Source organism: Pygocentrus nattereri, chromosome 9 (assembly GCF_015220715.1).
Source record: "Pygocentrus nattereri isolate fPygNat1 chromosome 9, fPygNat1.pri, whole genome shotgun sequence".
Taxonomy (NCBI): domain Eukaryota; kingdom Metazoa; phylum Chordata; class Actinopteri; order Characiformes; family Serrasalmidae; genus Pygocentrus; species Pygocentrus nattereri.
This window is the reverse complement of record NC_051219.1, coordinates 4909243-4926742: the sequence shown is the minus strand read 5'-3', so window position 1 is coordinate 4926742 and position 17500 is coordinate 4909243. Positions and strand designations below refer to the sequence as shown.

The 17500-nt window shown below is 46.7% G+C and overlaps 1 protein-coding gene across 1 annotated transcript in view; it reads right to left on the bottom strand.

Annotated features, from left to right (window-relative positions):
- reps2 (RALBP1 associated Eps domain containing 2) overlaps positions 1 to 17462 on the bottom strand; it is a gene marked incomplete at its 5' end in the record, with an annotated part of 23278 nt that extends 5816 nt beyond the window's left edge. Inside the window, 11 exons of the mRNA XM_037541593.1 lie at positions 2481 to 2586; positions 4267 to 4409; positions 4880 to 4963; positions 10707 to 10793; positions 11810 to 11871; positions 13526 to 13662; positions 14277 to 14325; positions 15364 to 15444; positions 15719 to 15770; positions 16968 to 17127; positions 17392 to 17462. Coding sequence (XP_037397490.1) covers positions 2481 to 2586; positions 4267 to 4409; positions 4880 to 4963; positions 10707 to 10793; positions 11810 to 11871; positions 13526 to 13662; positions 14277 to 14325; positions 15364 to 15444; positions 15719 to 15770; positions 16968 to 17127; positions 17392 to 17462 — 1032 coding nt within the window. The remainder of the gene's footprint in view (positions 1 to 2480; positions 2587 to 4266; positions 4410 to 4879; positions 4964 to 10706; positions 10794 to 11809; positions 11872 to 13525; positions 13663 to 14276; positions 14326 to 15363; positions 15445 to 15718; positions 15771 to 16967; positions 17128 to 17391) is intronic.
- Between the last annotated feature and the right edge of the window lie 38 nt (positions 17463 to 17500).

Here is a 17500-nt window from a genome sequence, read left to right as displayed (position 1 = left end):
CCAAACACACTGATACACTCCGAACACACTGATACACTCCAAACACACTGATACACTCCAAACACACTGATACACTCCAAACACACTGATACACTCCGAACACACTGAACACTCTAATACACTCTGAACACTCTAATACACGCTTTAAAGCCATAGTTCAGCAGCAAACACAGCCGATGAGCTGCTTAATATAGGAGTTGTGAGGCTAATGTGGCTAACATTAGCTTATAGCCCACCAGTTAGCAGCAACTGCGTGTCTCTGTGATTTTTTTAAGTAAAAGGAGTAAAAGGTTTTCTGTCCATGTTATTACACAATTGCTTTATATTTTAATAATAAAAAAGTAATTGTGGCACGTGCAAAAGTTTGTACACCCTTCTAAACTCTCAGAACTGATGAACTGACTCGTTAGGCCTTAATTGGCTCATTAGAACTGGTTAGGTGGCTCAAGAATAGTCAGTGGGAGTTGTCGGCTGATGACAAATCCAGGGCGTAATACATTCCCTGGCTCTTCATACTGTGCTCTAATATTCAACAAACACAGGGTAATCGAAGCAGCTGGCTAAAGATCTGAAAATGATACCTACAAAGCAGGTGGCTACAGAAAGAGCCACTGTCTGAAGAGTCATTAGAAATGGCAGTAAAAGGAACTGAGGAGGATCTGAATGACTAAGAAAACTCTCAGATCTGCTCATGTTCTGGCCAGAAATGCAACAGGTCAATGGTCCCAAAATCCACCACACCTCAAAATCCACCATGAATTTATCAAGCTGAAGCTTTAGGATTGACCCCCACAGCCCCCCGGCTTCCCTGACTGAACATCACGTAAAGTATGTAGGTCTTAAACAAGCTGAGCACGCAAGACGGCCAAAGAACACGGCAGAACTGGAAGTTGTTCGGCGAGGAAATTCCTGACAGAAGAATAGAAAGATCTCTATGACATCAGTGATGTCATAAATCCTGCCTTGGTAGTGTGTCCAAACTTCTGCACATCACTAATTTTAAGAAGCAAAATGTTATGTTTTAAAACTGCTGCCAAAGTCATGTTTACTTCATTTCACCACGGGTGTCTAAACTGTCCATAAGTGCGCTGCTATCGATAATCATGGACTAAAATATGGACAAAAATCAGGGTTTAATATACTGCTACTGATTTAGGTGTAGTTATGCTATTACTGACATTTGTGGGGAGGACCATGCCTGAAACCCAACCTTCTTCCAATCTACACCCTATAAATTAACATCATCCCCTTCCGTTCCCGTGACGAAGTGTTCGCAAGCCCCACCGGCCCCCATTCCTCCCTGTTAATCAGTCTTGCATCTGTCCTAGTACAGCTATGAGGGGGTCTGGCCTTCTAGCTACAGGCAGAAGCCACCCAGAACTCCAGCCCAAGTTCTCAGAGTTCTCCCCATCTCTCAATCAGTCTTCCCTCATACTGCCACCACCATGTTGAAGGCATGGTCCAAACTCCAGAGTAAACTAAAACCAGAGTAAAACTAAAGAAGCTAACTTTAGACGCCAAACACATCTTGGCTGATCTGCTATATTTGGATCTGCCAATCTGATTTTTCGCTGAACTATCACTTTAACCGCCTTTCAGAGCCAGCTGAGGCCTGTAGAAGAGCCAGTAACTCAACACTGCAGCTGCTCTATGCTGCAGAGCTTGGGGCGAAGCATAAATGAATGTTTAGCATTGCTCAACTCTGATTTTAATCTCTCTCACTTTCACTCTCCACTGTCTCTTATCAGTAACTCTTTGTGCTCATGCAGTGCATCTCAGTCACGTAGAAATGTATGATGTGCACATTCGAATCGAGCAAATTCAAAATAGCACTATTTCAGACCGGCCCGTTTCCACTGAACGCACAGGTCATGATGTTTTAGGGTATAATAATGAAGGAGAAAGTCAAAGGAGGAAAAATAGAACTTAGAATAATAGAATAATAGAAAAATAGAACTCCCAAACTGGAGTTAAAAGCTCCGGCGAAAACGGGGCTCCTAACACCCACCTGGAAGACCTGGTCGACACCAACATTTCACATTGAATGGAAGCTGTAAAAAGGCAGTAACTCTTAAGACCTTCGGTGTAATTGATGTTTGTCCTTAATGGCTTTGATTAAATAAATGAAGGGAGTTCTCTGACTTTCATACACATAAACTGTGCAGCTGTGCGTGTATTAGAGTGTTCTTGTACTGCTATACTTACGAGGACCCCATGTCCTCACTATGATAGGACTATATGGAAGGTTTGCTCAAGTGAGGACCAGCAAGATGTCCAAGTCCTCACATGAGCAAGATGTCGATTTCACCACAGTTACTTGTTTTATTTGAAAACTAAAAGAGCAGAAAAGCTCACCGAGGTCAAGGTTTAGGTTCAGGTGTAGTGCTAATTCGCTACAGTAACACAAAAATCGGTAGAAACCTGTGGACGTCCTCATATGTACATACATATGTGTGTGTGTGTGTGTGTGTGTGTGTTACCTTCAGTTGCTGCTGTAGTTCACTGTTCAGCCGAGTTAGCACCGCGTTCGTTTCTTTATTCTTCCTGATGGCCATCTGAATCTCCCTCTTCTGCCTGGCAGGCAGTCTGTAATACACACCCCACCACATTAGAATATTAAAGTGACAGCGGGAGCCAAAAAAAACATCCACACAGTTTCCCCCTCGCCCTGAATGTGGGTGATCCTAAATCACCACACACTCCCCACAAACCGTGTGGAGCTGCTCAGCGTCTCTAACAGGGCTGGTGATGTGGTTTCTGACTCTGTGTGACTCACTGTGATAGATAAACATGGACTGAAGTACTTCAGCTTAGTTAAAACAGTCCTCAAGCCTGAATTCTGGCTGTACGGAAGTCTTGCGTGATCTGTGATGTTTGCAGTGGGAAGAACCGCGTCAATCTGATATCCAGGCGTCAGAGCAAATGTTAGCATAGCTCCTATCTAGCAGCAGGAGGCCAAAGGTTAAGCATGTGCTTTTAAATGGAGGTGAACAGTGCTCTCCAGCCTCTCTCTCTCTCTCTCTCTCTTTTTCTCTCTCTCTCTCTCTCTCTCTCTCCCTCTCTCTCTCTCCCTCTCTCTCTGTCTCTCTCTCCCTCTCTCTCTCCCTCTCTCTCCCTCTCTCTCTCTCTCTCTCTGTCTCTCTCCCTCTCTGTCTCTCTCTCTCTCTCTGTCTCTCTCTCTCTCTCTCTCTCTCTCTCTCTCTCTCTCTCTCTCTCCCTCTCTCTCTCTCTCTCCCTCTCTCTCTCTCTCTCTCTCTCTCTCTCTCTCTCTCTCTCCCTCTCTCTCTCTCTCTCTCTCTCTCTCTCTCTCCCTCTCTCTCTCTCTCTCCCTCTCTCTCTCTCTCTCTCTCTCTCTCTCTCCCTCTCTCTCTCTCCCTCTCTGTCTCTCTCTCTCTCTCTGTCTCTCTCTCTCTCTCTCTCTCTCTCTCTCTCTCTCTCTCTCTCCCTCTCTCTCTCTCTCTCCCTCTCTTTCTTTCTCTCTCTCCCTCTCTTTCTTTCTCTCTCTCCCTCTCTCCCTCTCTCTCTCTCTCTCTCTCTCCCCTCCCTCTCTCTCTCTCTATTGTGTGTGAAGCTTTTAACCTTTTAACACCTCTGATCTGCTCACACACCTGACTCTAACGTTAATGGCCCTCCAGATAAGGAGGAATTCAGGCCTGTACACAGACCTTTCCAGGGCTCATCGTGGAAAAATGGCACTATGAAGATGAATTGAGCTTATTTAAACGTTACAAATGGACCCTGATTAGAAACTAATTACAGCACCATATTGCATGTCGTCGAGAGAGTGAGCCCAGGGTACCAGCACACCATGATACACCAATGAGTCCTTGGGCAAGACTCCTAACACTACAGCTGCCTCTGTAAGTCGACTAAAGCTGGATAACAAATCGCGTGAATGTAAAACCGCCTTTCAGACGAAACGCTGGTCTTATCCACTACACTGTCTAACCACTAGCCGTTAGTTGTCACTCTGGTTACGGGTTTTTTTATAAATCACTGTTTTTTTACAGAAATAAAAATGTTTTGTGGTTATAAACCACTTATTAACCCCCTTATTAGCAGTATTGTGTTTGGTCGTGGTTCCAAACGACCACATTATAACATGGGGCTCTTTCCTAAAATGATGACCAAAGTGTTTCATTGGTGGGAGTGACTGATGAGTTCAAGCTCAATGTTTATTATTTTATTATTTATTAATATTCGCAATTTCTAATCCAAACTTTGGTGATTGAACCAGCAGCCGGAACGGAGTGAATCCTGACTGACCTGTGACCTGTTTTGGGCGCTGTGGTGGGGGTGGAGCTTGAGTAGGCGGAGCCTGAGTGTGTAACAGTGTTCTGGTTTTCTGGGTGGAGCTTCCGGCGCATGGGCTTCTGAGGGGCGTGGCTTTGGAACAGCAAGGTAGGGTCCTGGAGAAACACCCAGAGCAGTTATTAATGTTATAACAAAACAATATAATAATAATAATAATAATAATAATAATATAGTACAAAACACACCCAAAAATATTTAGGTACAAAATTCATTTTAAAGTACATTAATGATAAATATATACTTACTTATGTATTTACTGTACGACAGTTTTCTGATGTCGTCTATATTCTGGATGTTAATGTCATTTCAACTTCATTCCAGATATATTTTTACTAGAACTTCATTCTAAATAATAGTTTCATTCATTTCATTATAAATTCTGCATCCAGAAGTCTGGATATTAGTTTAATTACAACATAATTTTGGATACATGTTTTATTTTACCTTTAAAGTTCTGGACATTCATTAGAACTATTAGAACTAACACTTCTTCATTTCCACATTTATTTTGTACAGGTGAGTGAACGGAAGAGCCTCGATATGAGAAGGCGGGGTCAGTACGTACTGTTTTAGGCCCTCCTGGGGTCTCTGTGCCAGGGCCGACTGTCCTCAGGGGTCCGAAGGCCTGGGGGGGTTCACTAGTCTCCTCCTAAGAGAGAGAGAGAGAGAGAGAGAGAGAGAGAGAGAGAGAGAGAGAGTTAATATAAGTGGTCATCAAGGACAACACTGTGTATATAGAGTAAACCAGGAGGAAGAGGAGCCTTTTTAAAGCTTTTTAAAGTAGCTGAACGGGTTCAGGTAGGAGGTGCTTCAGTTGAGGCAGAGGTTTCTTGAGGTTTGAGGAAGTCAGAACCAAACCGGGCTGTGCTCTCCTACATAGTCCGAGGAGCCACTGTAAGCTGAGTGTTCCCACAGAGGAGGAGCATGACGTTCAATAAACAACCACTTTTATTATTAACAAGAACTGCAATAAACAACTGCCCCACCAAACAATGTGGTTTATTAACAGGCTGCCAAGAAACACAAAGACGACTGACAGCGATTACTCCTCAAACAGCACAATGAGCACAGACCTCTGAATCCAGCCAATCAGAACCATCAGCTGTGGCTGGAAGACAGTAACACACATCCTACTGACCCCCACCCTCCATAACCCCGTCCTTCTGACCCCCACCCTACTGACACCCACCCTCCATAACCCCGTCCTTCTGACCTCCACCCTACTGACACCCACCCTCCATAACCCCGTCCTTCTGACCTCCACCCTACTGGCACCTACCCTCCATAACCCCATCCTTCTGACCTCCACCCTACTGACACCCACCCTCCATAACCCCATCCTTCTGACCCCCCACCCTACTGACACCTACCCTCCATAACCCCATCCTTCTGACCTCCACCCTACTGACACCCACCCTCCATAACCCCATCCTTCTGACCTCCACCCTACTGACACCCACCCTCCATAACCCCATCCTTCTGACCCCCCACCCTACTGACACCTACCCTCCATAACCCCATCCTTCTGACCTCCACCCTACTGACACCCACCCTCCATAACCCCATCCTTCTGACCCCCCACCCTACTGACACCTACCCTCCATAACCCCATCCTTCTGACCTCCACCCTACTGACACCCACCCTCCATAACCCCATCCTTCTGACCCCCCACCCTACTGACCCCCACCCTCCATAACCCCGTCCTTCTGACCTCCACCCTACTGACACCCACCCTCCATAAACCCGTCCTTCTGACCTCCACCCTACTGGCACCTACCCTCCATAACCCCATCCTTCTGACCCCCCACCCTACTGACACCTACCCTCCATAACCCCATCCTTCTGACCTCCACCCTACTGACACCCACCCTCCATAACCCCATCCTTCTGACCCCCCACCCTACTGACCCCCACCCTCCATAACCCCGTCCTTCTGACCTCCACCCTACTGACACCCACCCTCCATAAACCCGTCCTTCTGACCTCCACCCTACTGACACCCACCCTCCATAACCCCATCCTTCTGACCCCCCACCCTACTGACCCCCACCCTCCATAACCCCGTCCTTCTGACCTCCACCCTACTGACACCCACCCTCCATAAACCCGTCCTTCTGACCCCCACCCTACTGACACCCACCCTCCATAACCCCATCCTTCTGACCCCCCACCCTACTGACACCTACCCTCCATAACCCCATCCTTCTGACCTCCACCCTACTGACACCCACCCTCCATAACCCCATCCTTCTGACCCCCCACCCTACTGACCCCCACCCTCCATAACCCCGTCCTTCTGACCTCCACCCTACTGACACCCACCCTCCATAAACCCGTCCTTCTGACCTCCACCCTACTGGCACCTACCCTCCATAACCCCATCCTTCTGACCTCCACCCTACTGACACCCACCCTCCATAACCCCATCCTTCTGACCCCCCACCCTACTGACCCCCACCCTCCATAACCCCGTCCTTCTGACCTCCACCCTACTGACCCCCACCCTCCATAACCCCGTCCTTCTGACCTCCACCCTACTGACACCTACCCTCCATAACCCCATCCTTCTGACCTCCACCCTACTGACACCCACCCTCCATAACCCCATCCTTCTGACCCCCCCACCCTACTGACCCCCACCCTCCATAACCCCATCCTTCTGACCCCCCACCCTACTGACACCTACCCTCCATAACCCCATCCTTCTGACCTCCACCCTACTGACACCCACCCTCCATAACCCCATCCTTCTGACCCCCCACCCTACTGACCCCCACCCTCCATAACCCCGTCCTTCTGACCTCCACCCTACTGACCCCCACCCTCCATAACCCCGTCCTTCTGACCTCCACCCTACTGACACCCACCCTCCATAACCCCATCCTTCTGACCTCCACCCTACTGACACCCACCCTCCATAACCCCATCCTTCTGACCCCCCACCCTACTGACACCTACCCTCCATAACCCCATCCTTCTGACCCCCACCCCCCATAACCCCATCCTTCTGACCTCCACCCTACTGACACCCACCCTCCATACCCCCATCCTTCTGACCCCCACCCCCCATAACCCCATCCTTCTGACCTCCACCCTACTGACACCCACCCTCCATACCCCCATCCTTCTGACCTCCACCCTACTGACCCCCACCCTCCATAACCCCACCCTACTGACCCCCACCCTCCATAACCCCATCCTTCTGACCTCCACCCTACTGACACCCACCCTCCATAACCCCATCCTTCTGACCCCCACCCTACTGACACCCACCCTCCATAACCCCACCCTACTGACCCCCACCCTCCATAACCCCATCCTTCTGACCTCCACCCTACTGACACCCACCCTCCATAACCCCATCCTTCTGACCCCCACCCTACTGACCCCCACCCCCCATAACCCCATCCTTCTGACCCCCACCCTACTGACACCCACCCTCCATAACCCCATCCTTCTGACCCCCCACCCTACTGACCCCCACCCTCCATAACCCCATCCTTCTGACCTCCACCCTACTGACACCCACCCTCCATAACCCCATCCTTCTGACCCCCACCCCCCATAACCCCATCCTTCTGACCTCCACCCTACTGACACCCACCCTCCATACCCCCATCCTTCTGACCTCCACCCTACTGACCCCCACCCTCCATAACCCCACCCTACTGACCCCCACCCTCCATAACCCCATCCTTCTGACCTCCACCCTACTGACACCCACCCTCCATAACCCCATCCTTCTGACCCCCACCCTACTGACACCCACCCTCCATAACCCCACCCTACTGACCCCCACCCTCCATAACCCCATCCTTCTGACCTCCACCCTACTGACACCCACCCTCCATACCACCATCCTTCTGACCCCCACCCTACTGACCCCCACCCTCCATAACCCCATCCTTCTGACCTCCACCCTACTGACACCCACCCTCCATAACCCCATCCTTCTGACCCCCACCCTCCATAACCCCGTCCTTCTGACCTCCACCCTGCTGACCCTCACCCTCCATAACCCCATCCTTCTAACCCCCACCCTACTAACACTCACCCTCCATTCTCCCTCCCACCATAACTCCATCCTACTGGCCCCCATCCTCCATACCCCAGCCCTTTGACCTTCACTCTCGAGTCTAGTGCCTCCTCAAGTCCACCCAGTAAATCCTGTTATAATGATATGATGTAACTCAGCTGAACATGGAGCCGGTCCATCTAATCACAGCACACCAGCAGCACAACATCTCCAGCCCTGAAACCCTCTGAGCTCCATCTACTCCAGCTCATTAGAAACATCTGATCAGCTCTCCATGATCTTCTCAACTCTTGGAGGGGGGCTGCATACATTTAACTTCCATCTCATCATGCTGTTAAACAATCGCTTTAAAAGAGACATTAACCTTCAGACTGTCACACAAAACCTCCTGCAGAACCCAGGTTTATTAAACATCCCACGATCAGAGGTGCTGCGCCAGGATCTTTACCCCTTATATAAGGTTTACTAGGCTGAGAAAGGCAGGAACTGTGGACGTTACAGTCTGCAGTGAAGCTCACGTCTCCAGCGAAGCTGCTTCATCAGGCGCAGCAGCGCCGCGCAGTGGCGACTGTGTGTCACAGCACTGAGCCTGAACTACTTTAATACAACACATCAACCTGAACTGGTGAAACGGTTGATTGTAGAGGCTCAGGTGTCTTTAGAGTGGTGGTGATAGGAACCAGGGGTCGCCATGACAACAACACAAATACAGACGTTTTATTTACTATCTAGAACCGCCAGTGAACCTACACGAGTCTTCTGAGTGTTTATATGGGATGTTGATGATGGAAAAGTAGCACCAAATCTAAAACAAATAGTTTTCTTCTGGGACTACTTTGCCTGATAACGCCCTGCATGTACCTCTGCGTCATTAACAGCCTAAATAAATAGGTTTTAGCCCTATGGCGTCATAAAACAATGGCTCAGTCATCAGGCAGTGAATTCATAACATCACACGCTGGAATTCACTGAGCTCCTGAGAGCGACCCATCCCCAAATACTAACTTTACAAGAGTGGCCAAAAACACTCTTCACTCTTACCTATCAACGTAAGTTAATGTAATGTTAGAGCATTTCTATTGGTCCATTCATGTGTATATATATGTGTGTGTGTGTGTGTGTGTGTGTGTGTGTATGTGTGTGTGTGTGTTAGTCAAACTATCGCTTTAATCCTGCTGTGTAAGCAGGCCTGGTTCAAAGCTCAGTGGACTCCAGCTTCTGATCTAAAGGACTATGACAAATCAATTCTATACAGCTCTCATATTCCTCCTCTCAGCGCCGCAGCACTGAGAAAAGAGGAAAGAGAAGAAAAACAGCCATAAAGTGTAAAAGCGGCGTCAGTTTGAGGAGCGGCGATGTCTTTGGAGAGTCGTGAGAAACAGGAAAACCGCTGCCTCCAGCAGGCTATACAAGCCTCTATAGCACAGACTACAGCGGCCTTTCCCACAGCGATATATCAGACTGGTCACTTTCATTATGGAGGAGTTTTAGCACGGGATTGTGTTTCACTGGTGCTGGTGAAGGTATGAGAACTCAATGCTGCCAGAGTATCAGTGATCTGCAGGTTTAGTCTCAGAGAGCAAGTTAAATTTAAACGAGAATTATACGGAAGCCTCAACGGCTAAATATAATTGAATTCTTTCAGGATCTAATGCCTTTATTCCAGCTTCCATTCCTTTCAGGAGACTCACTTCCAGCTCCTCAAAGAGCCTGCAGACACGCCTCCAAAGCTCAGTCTGAGAAGCTGGTTGATGATTTTCTGAACTAATCAAACCCATTCAGTGGTGCTGAGGTCTGGACTCTGGGGCGGTCAGTCCATCGTCCAGCTTCTTTGTTTGATGTGTTCGTCTCCTTTTCTCAGTGAGGTTCTTCTTGATCAGCTACACGTCCTTTCAGACCCGCAGCACTGAGTGGTCTTCTCACAGTGGAAGGATGGACAGAAACACCTGTGGATGTTTTCAGATCTGAAGCAGCTCGATCTTCTCCTCTCCCTCAGAGATCAAAGCTTTCAGTGCTGTTTATCTAATGGGGGCCGTTTGGGGTCTACCAGCTCTTCCAGGTGGTTGTTAGGAGCCACAATTTCTTTGGAGCTTTTAATCCATTTTTAATCTCCAGTTTTGGAAGCTCCTGTTTGTTTCCCTTAAGTCCCTTAAATCCCCTTTCTTCCCCGTTCTGATGCTCGGTCTGCACTTCAGCAAGTTGTCTTGACCACCTCTACTTGCCTAAATGCAGTGAGTTGCTGCCGTGTGATTGGCTGATTAGCTATTTGTGATAACAAGCAACTGAACAGCTAATAAAGTGTGTGTGTGTGTGTGTGTGTGAGTGTGTGTATATATATATATTTTTTTTCCTCACCTCTTCTCTGAACTTGCTGAAGTCTGCGAAGTGAGGCTGCTGCACAGACTGCTGGGAGTTTTCTGCTCCTGGGAGGAAGTGGGACATCTGCTAACAGAAGTTTGTGAGTTTGTGAGTAAGTTGGTGAGTGAAGTTTGTGTAAAGTTTGTGTGAAGTTTGTGTGAAGTTTGTGTGAAGTTTGTGTGAAGTTTGAGTAAAGTTTGTGTGAAATTTGTGTAAAGTTTGTGTAAAGTTTGTGTGACGTTTGTGTGAAATTTGTGTAAAGTATGTGTGAAATTTGTGTAAAGTTTGTGTGAAGTTTGTGTAAAGTTTGTGTGAAATTTGTGTGAAATTTGTGTAAAGTATGTGTGAAATTTGTGCAAAGTTTGTGTGAAATTTGTGTAAGGTTTGTGTGAAGTTTGTGTAAAGTCTGCGTAAAGTTTGTGTGAAATTTGTGTAAAGTTTGTGTGAAATTTGTGTAAAGTATGTGTGAAATTTGTGTAAAGTTTGTGTGAAGTTTGTGTGAAGTCTGCGTAAAGTTTGTGTGAAGTTTGTGTAAAGTCTGCGTAAAGTTTGTGTGAAATTTGTGTGAAGTTTGTGTAAAGTCTGCGTAAACCTTGTGTGAAGTTTGTGTAAAGTCTGCGTAAAGTTTGTGTGAAATTTGTGTAAAGTTTGTGTAAAGTCTGCGTAAATTTTGTGTGAAGTTTGTGTGAAGTTTGTGTAAAGTCTGCGTAAACCTTGTGTGAAGTTTGTGTGAAGTTTGTGTAAAGACTGCGTAAACCTTGTGTGAAGTTTGTGTAAAGTCTGCGTAAACCTTGTGTGAAGTTTGTGTGAAGTTTGTGTAAAGTCTGCGTAAAGTTTGTGTGAAGTTTGTGTGAAGTTTGTGTAAAGTCTGCGTAAAGTTTGTGTGAAGTTTGTGTAAAGTCTGCGTAAAGTTTTGTGAAGTTTGTGTGAAATTTGCAATTTTGCAATTTCATTGTTGTTAGGTTAACTTTAATATTCTGAATGAAGCATGAAAAAAAGTTTATAAAGTCAGTGCTTACTTTATTTATTCGTGCGTTTTTCTACTCTGTGTGTGTCTAAGGTTTGCAGAAGGTTCTTGTTGTAGCTGAGGTGGGTTTTACCTGTGAGGCTGGAGGGCGAGGGGGCAGAGCAGGAGGAGGGGGCAGCCAGCCGCTTTTACCGCCTACAGAAGACAGAAACACAGGCGTGTTTATAAAGAGTACGCAGCGGTTTAGAGGCAGCGCTGGCAGCTTTTAACGCATTCCCAACTGTGTTTGATCCAGAGCATGTTCTGTTTTTCATTTATGGACCTGTTTGTACAGCAGCAAGGTTCTCCTGGTAAGAGAACTGAGTAAAGGTGGGTGCTCTGCAGTGATGGGAAGAGTGTCAGTGCAGTTTTACTCTCTGTAGGAGTTTCAGTCTGAAACACTGTCAGAGAGGCTCCTGACAGGGTGCAGAGTTTTAAAGACTGTAATCCTCTTTTGTCCCACACATGCCTTGAAATGCCTCTCGTTTTCAGAAACACCTACTGTCTGCTTCCACTCACTGGCCACTTTATCAGAAACACCTACTGTCTGCTTCCACTCACTGGCCACTTTATCAGAAACACCTACTGTCTGCTTCCACTCTCTGGCCACTTTATCAGAAACACCTACTGTCTGCTTCCACTCTCTGGCCACTTTATCAGAAACACCTACTGTCTGCTTCCTCTCACTGGCCACTTTATCAGAAACACCTACTGTCTGCTTCCACTCTCTGGCCACTTTATCAGAAACACCTACTGTCTGCTTCCACTCACTGGCCACTTTATCAGAAACACCTACTGTCTGCTTCCACTCACTGGCCACTTTATCAGAAACACCTACTGTCTGCTTCCACTCACTGGCCACTTTATCAGAAACACCTACTGTCTGCTTCCGCTCACTGGCCACTTTATCAGAAACACCTACTGTCTGCTTCCGCTCACTGGCCACTTTATCAGAAACACCTACTGTCTGCTTCCACTCACTGGCCACTTTATTAGAAACACCTACTGTCTGCTTCCGCTCACTGGCCATTTTATTAGAAACACCTACTGTCTGCTTCCACTCACTGGCCACTTTATCAGAAACACCTACTGTCTGCTTCCACTCACTGGCCACTTTATCAGAAACACCTACTGTCTGCTTCCACTCACTGGCCACTTTATCAGAAACACCTACAGTCCATGTTCAGTTTCTTGGCTTATGAGATTAAATTCTCCTCTAACGTCTCCCGCAACATCACTGCATACATGTCTCTTTCAGTGATGAGTAATGCCCTAGTACTGCCCGATATCATGATACTGCCACCATCATGCTTCACTGTAGGTGCCCTGGTCTCTGATCTGATCTGAAGCTAAATGCTTATAAATTTCAGAGGACTTGGTAGGAACGGAGACGATTGCGGTGTGGAAGACCATTCTCTGTGGAACAGCAGCTCCTGCTGCTTTTTGAACTGCTGCCTTCCCTCTTACCTTCCTTATGAAGAATCTGAGAGCACTTTGTGAAGTTTTGTGTGGTGCACCTGCTCAGGGACGATTAGCTGTGGTTCCATGACTTTTCCACTAGCATATTTTCAAACCAACTGTGCTGACGAGGAAGTTTAAGGTCTTGTTAAGAGGGCTCCGTACCTTTTTACGGTCAAGTGTTGATTGATTATGTTCTCCACGAGAACTTTAGGAAGCTCCGTCAGCTTCACCATGGTCGCTACTTCTTGTGTGAAATTTTTCCAATGAATGGCAGCATCTCTTATGATGGCGCCAGGTCAATTTGCACAAGAACCTTTGTCTGGAACAGAATCAGCAAGCGTTTCTTTACCTTGTCCGCTCTGCTGGAAGAGCTTGTTGAGGTCGAGCGAGGAGGCACGCGAGTGGGTTTTCTGAGGACGTGGCGGGGGGGTCGGAGGCTCCTCAGCTTTCTTCATAGCATCGTCTATAGAGGTGCTTGAATAAGACCTGTGGGTGACGCCAACACATACATTTTAAACACCTGCTATTGATTTACAAAGGCCCGTCAGAGAGACTACACTAAAACCACCATTAATATTCACCCATTAACATTTAAATTTGTGCATAATTAAGGCATTAAGATGTAAACAAGGTCATTCAGAGTGGTTTGGTGTCAAACGCTCCGTTCTAGAGAAACTTACAGAGTCAGAATTGTTTATAGTGGTGGTGATAGGAACCAGACGTCCACCTCTAAAAGCTCCCTCCCACAAACTTATCATATGAAATGGTTATGCTTCCACTGCTTGGTGTCTGAGACACTATTTTATGGTAGTTTTGAGGAACATTTTAGCCTAAAATGTATATTTTAATACAATTAGGGCACACAGGTACATTCAGGGTGTTATCAGGCAAAATAACCCCCAGAGAAAACGTACTATTTTCAGATTCATCACTATTTTCCCATCATCAACATTCCATATAAACACTCAAAAGTCTGCGGGTTTAACAATTTATAGCATTTACATGCAGTTAAGACTTACAATCTCGAGGCTTAAGATTAATAACTCAGTCATAAGTTCAGCACTGAAAGACTTAACATAGTCCATAGCACTGTATGTTACCTCGGCCTCGTTCTTGACTTCATGTTAAGGTCCAGCTCGTGGGGAGGATCTGAAACACAGTAGATGCTAAAACTGTAAGCAGCAGTAATAACAGTGAATTGAACTTCTGCAATGGGACTTCGGCAACAGAACCACATGATCAGAAAAGTACACACTAGAAAAAAAGAGATGGATTTTTTTCACCTCTAGCACACACCGAGATATCAAAGTAAGTTTCTTATGTCAGATTACATGCTTTTTTTTATATGCGTATTCATAATTTTAGCTTAATTTTAGTCCAATGGCCCAGAATGATCTAGTTTATGATGTCTGATATTGGTGCTTGGACCCCTATAATTGCTTTTGGCCATTCTCCACCAAAATCACTGCTTCCAGATGCTCCCAGACATTCTAACATCACTCCCCTATTCACAGACTTCAGTCTCCTCCACAAACCCAATTACGCACTAGGGCATAGAGAAGAAGACCCCTGCAGACCTTTGACCCTATGTCCCAGCTCCACCGAGAGATAAGGCTTCATGAGAACCGTCTGGGAAGCTGCGTGTGTTTCTGTAACATGTTCAGGCCGAAGCAATAACGTAGAGAGACTTCAGAAGAAGCGCCAGATATTTGTTTATTCCAATATCTCTGAGCTACGATGAAAGTGATATGGATGAAAGTGAAGTCCTGGAATAACAGGAGAGGATCTACAGGACCAAGCGAAAGGTCAGCAGAGGGTCCAACAGGATTTGTGTTCATGAAGCAGCCTTTGATATCATGTGGAGAGCATTCAATAGCACTTGGCCACTTTATTAGAAACACCTACTGTCTGCTTCCACTCTCTGGCCACTTTGTTAGAAACACTTGCCTGAATGATTTATATTAATTACTCAATGGATAAAAAATCATTTATAGAATTTAGCAAATAATAAGTCTTAAAAACTGATTAATACACTGAAAATCGAGGAGTTTGAATAGAAGTAGCCCTTAGAGGTGACTGTTCAGTTATTCTGTACCACACAATGTAAAATGCGGCTTTATCTGATTGAGTTTTCCATGACTGGTCAGGCTGAGACTCAGTGGACGGTCAGTGTTGCTTCTGTGTTACCTGGTTTTAAAGTGCTGCTCTGCAGTGTCGGCTGCTCTGCTGGCTGGTCTTGGGGAGCAGCTGCTCTCTGAGGACTGAAATCTGCTGACACAGCACAAATGCAGTCATGCATAAGATCAGAGGACACACACACACACACACACACACACACACATACACACACATATACACACACACACACACACACACACACACCTATACACACACACACACACACACACACACACACATACGCACACACACACACAGGAAGAGATAACGGGAGACGAATTAGATGCGGACACTTTGATTGGACGAGCGGTTCGGCCTGTTCAGTGTGAGGCGCTGATGGGCGCTGTTTAAATGAAGGGGTTACCTTGCTGATGAGGCTCCTCTCTGACTTCCTGCTGGCTGATCAAACCCATTTCCTGCACAGGAGAATGAACAGAACACAGTGAAGCCATAAACCTCTGAACTGGAGCGCCTGCAGTTGTGTGCTTGTATCTTTTTACACAGTGACCTTGGTGACCTGATGAAGACTGAAGAGTCGCTTTAAACTCCTTCCCCGTCTGAATCCCCTCAAACTGCTACTCACAGGATCTACTGTAAATGATCTGGTATCTACTGAGAAGCTGAAGTGTGAGCTCTGCGGTTCTGAGGGTGAGGAACTGAAGTGTGGGCCTAGAAACAGACCCTCAGAGTTTAAGGGGCTACTTTACTGAGAGAAAGGCTGACAGTAAAGAATGTCCAGTCACTGTTTGTCTGGACGAGTCTTCAAGCACAATGAGGGTCTGGGTGGTCTGTAAAATAATCAGAGTCATATGAGGCTGAAGAGGTTTTAAACGCGCACAGCTATACAGACTCATGCCATCGATCTGACCTGTACCTGCAGAGCACTACTGCACTGTGAGTGTGTACAGATACACCTCACCACTGCAGGACAGGCCACGCTGCATCTGTAATACCTTTACTTTCAATGCACTTAGTGTAAAGAGAATTTTTGCATATTGTTGAATATTATATACTTCATCATAGAACACAGGACAGTTTGGCCTTCCATTAAAAAAATTATGTCAAAGTGGAAATAGAAGTTTTGTCTATCTGTCTGTCTGTCTGTCTTTGTGTGTCTGTGAGTGTGTGTGTGTGTCTGTGTGTGAGTGTGTGTGTGTGTGTGTGTGTGTGTGAGTGTCTGTGTGTGTGTGTGAATGTGTGTGTGTCTCTGTGTGTGTGTGTGTGTGTGTGTGTGTGTGTGAGTGTGTGTATATGTGTATATGTGTGTGTGTGTGTGAGTGTCTGTGTGTGTGTGTGTGTGTGTGTGTGTGAGTGTGTGTGTGTGTGTGTGTGTGTGTGTGTGTGTGTGTGTCTGTGTGTGTGAGTGTGGTGTTACCGGCGGGTGTGGGAGGCTCTGCTCTCTGAAAGCCGCTCTGAGCGTGTGTGTGTGTGAGTGTGTGTGTGTGTGAGTGTGTGTGTCTGTGTGTGTGTGTGTGTGTGTGTGGTGTTACCGGCGGGTGTGGGAGGCTCTGCTCTCTGAAAGCCGCTCTGAGCGTGTGTGTGTGTGAGTGTGAGTGTGTGTGTGTGTGTGTGTGTGTGTGTGTGTGTGTGTGTGTGTGTGTGTGTGGTGTTACCGGTGGGTGTGGGAGGCTCTGCTCTCTGAAAGCCGCTCTGAGCGTGTGCGGGAGTCTTTCAGGGAGGGGATAGCCGTTCTTCCGCGCCACCACCAGGTGGAAGGCAGTGCAGAATTCTGGGAAAGTGAGGGCTCCGTCCCGATCCACATCACTCAGCTCCCTGCAGGGCGGGACAGCGTTTAATAAACACTCACAGTAAACAGGAATAAACATGCAGCTGAACGTTCGGTGGTGTAATAAAGATGCAGCCGAGAGCTCTGAGATGTAATAAACATGTAATTAAATAACATGCAGTTAAAAGTTCTGTGATGCAATAAAGACGTAGGTAAGTGCTCTATACTGTAATAAACAACGCCCCGATGCCGTGTAGTGTAATAAACATGTTATTGACGTCTCTGTGGTGTAATGAAGTATAGAGACTCACCATATGTGAGACAGTTCAGGGATCGGCAGCTTCGACTTCGTGAAGAAGTTTTTTGCAACAGTGCCTAAAAAAATAGATATTTATACACACAGACTGTAGAAGAATGAGT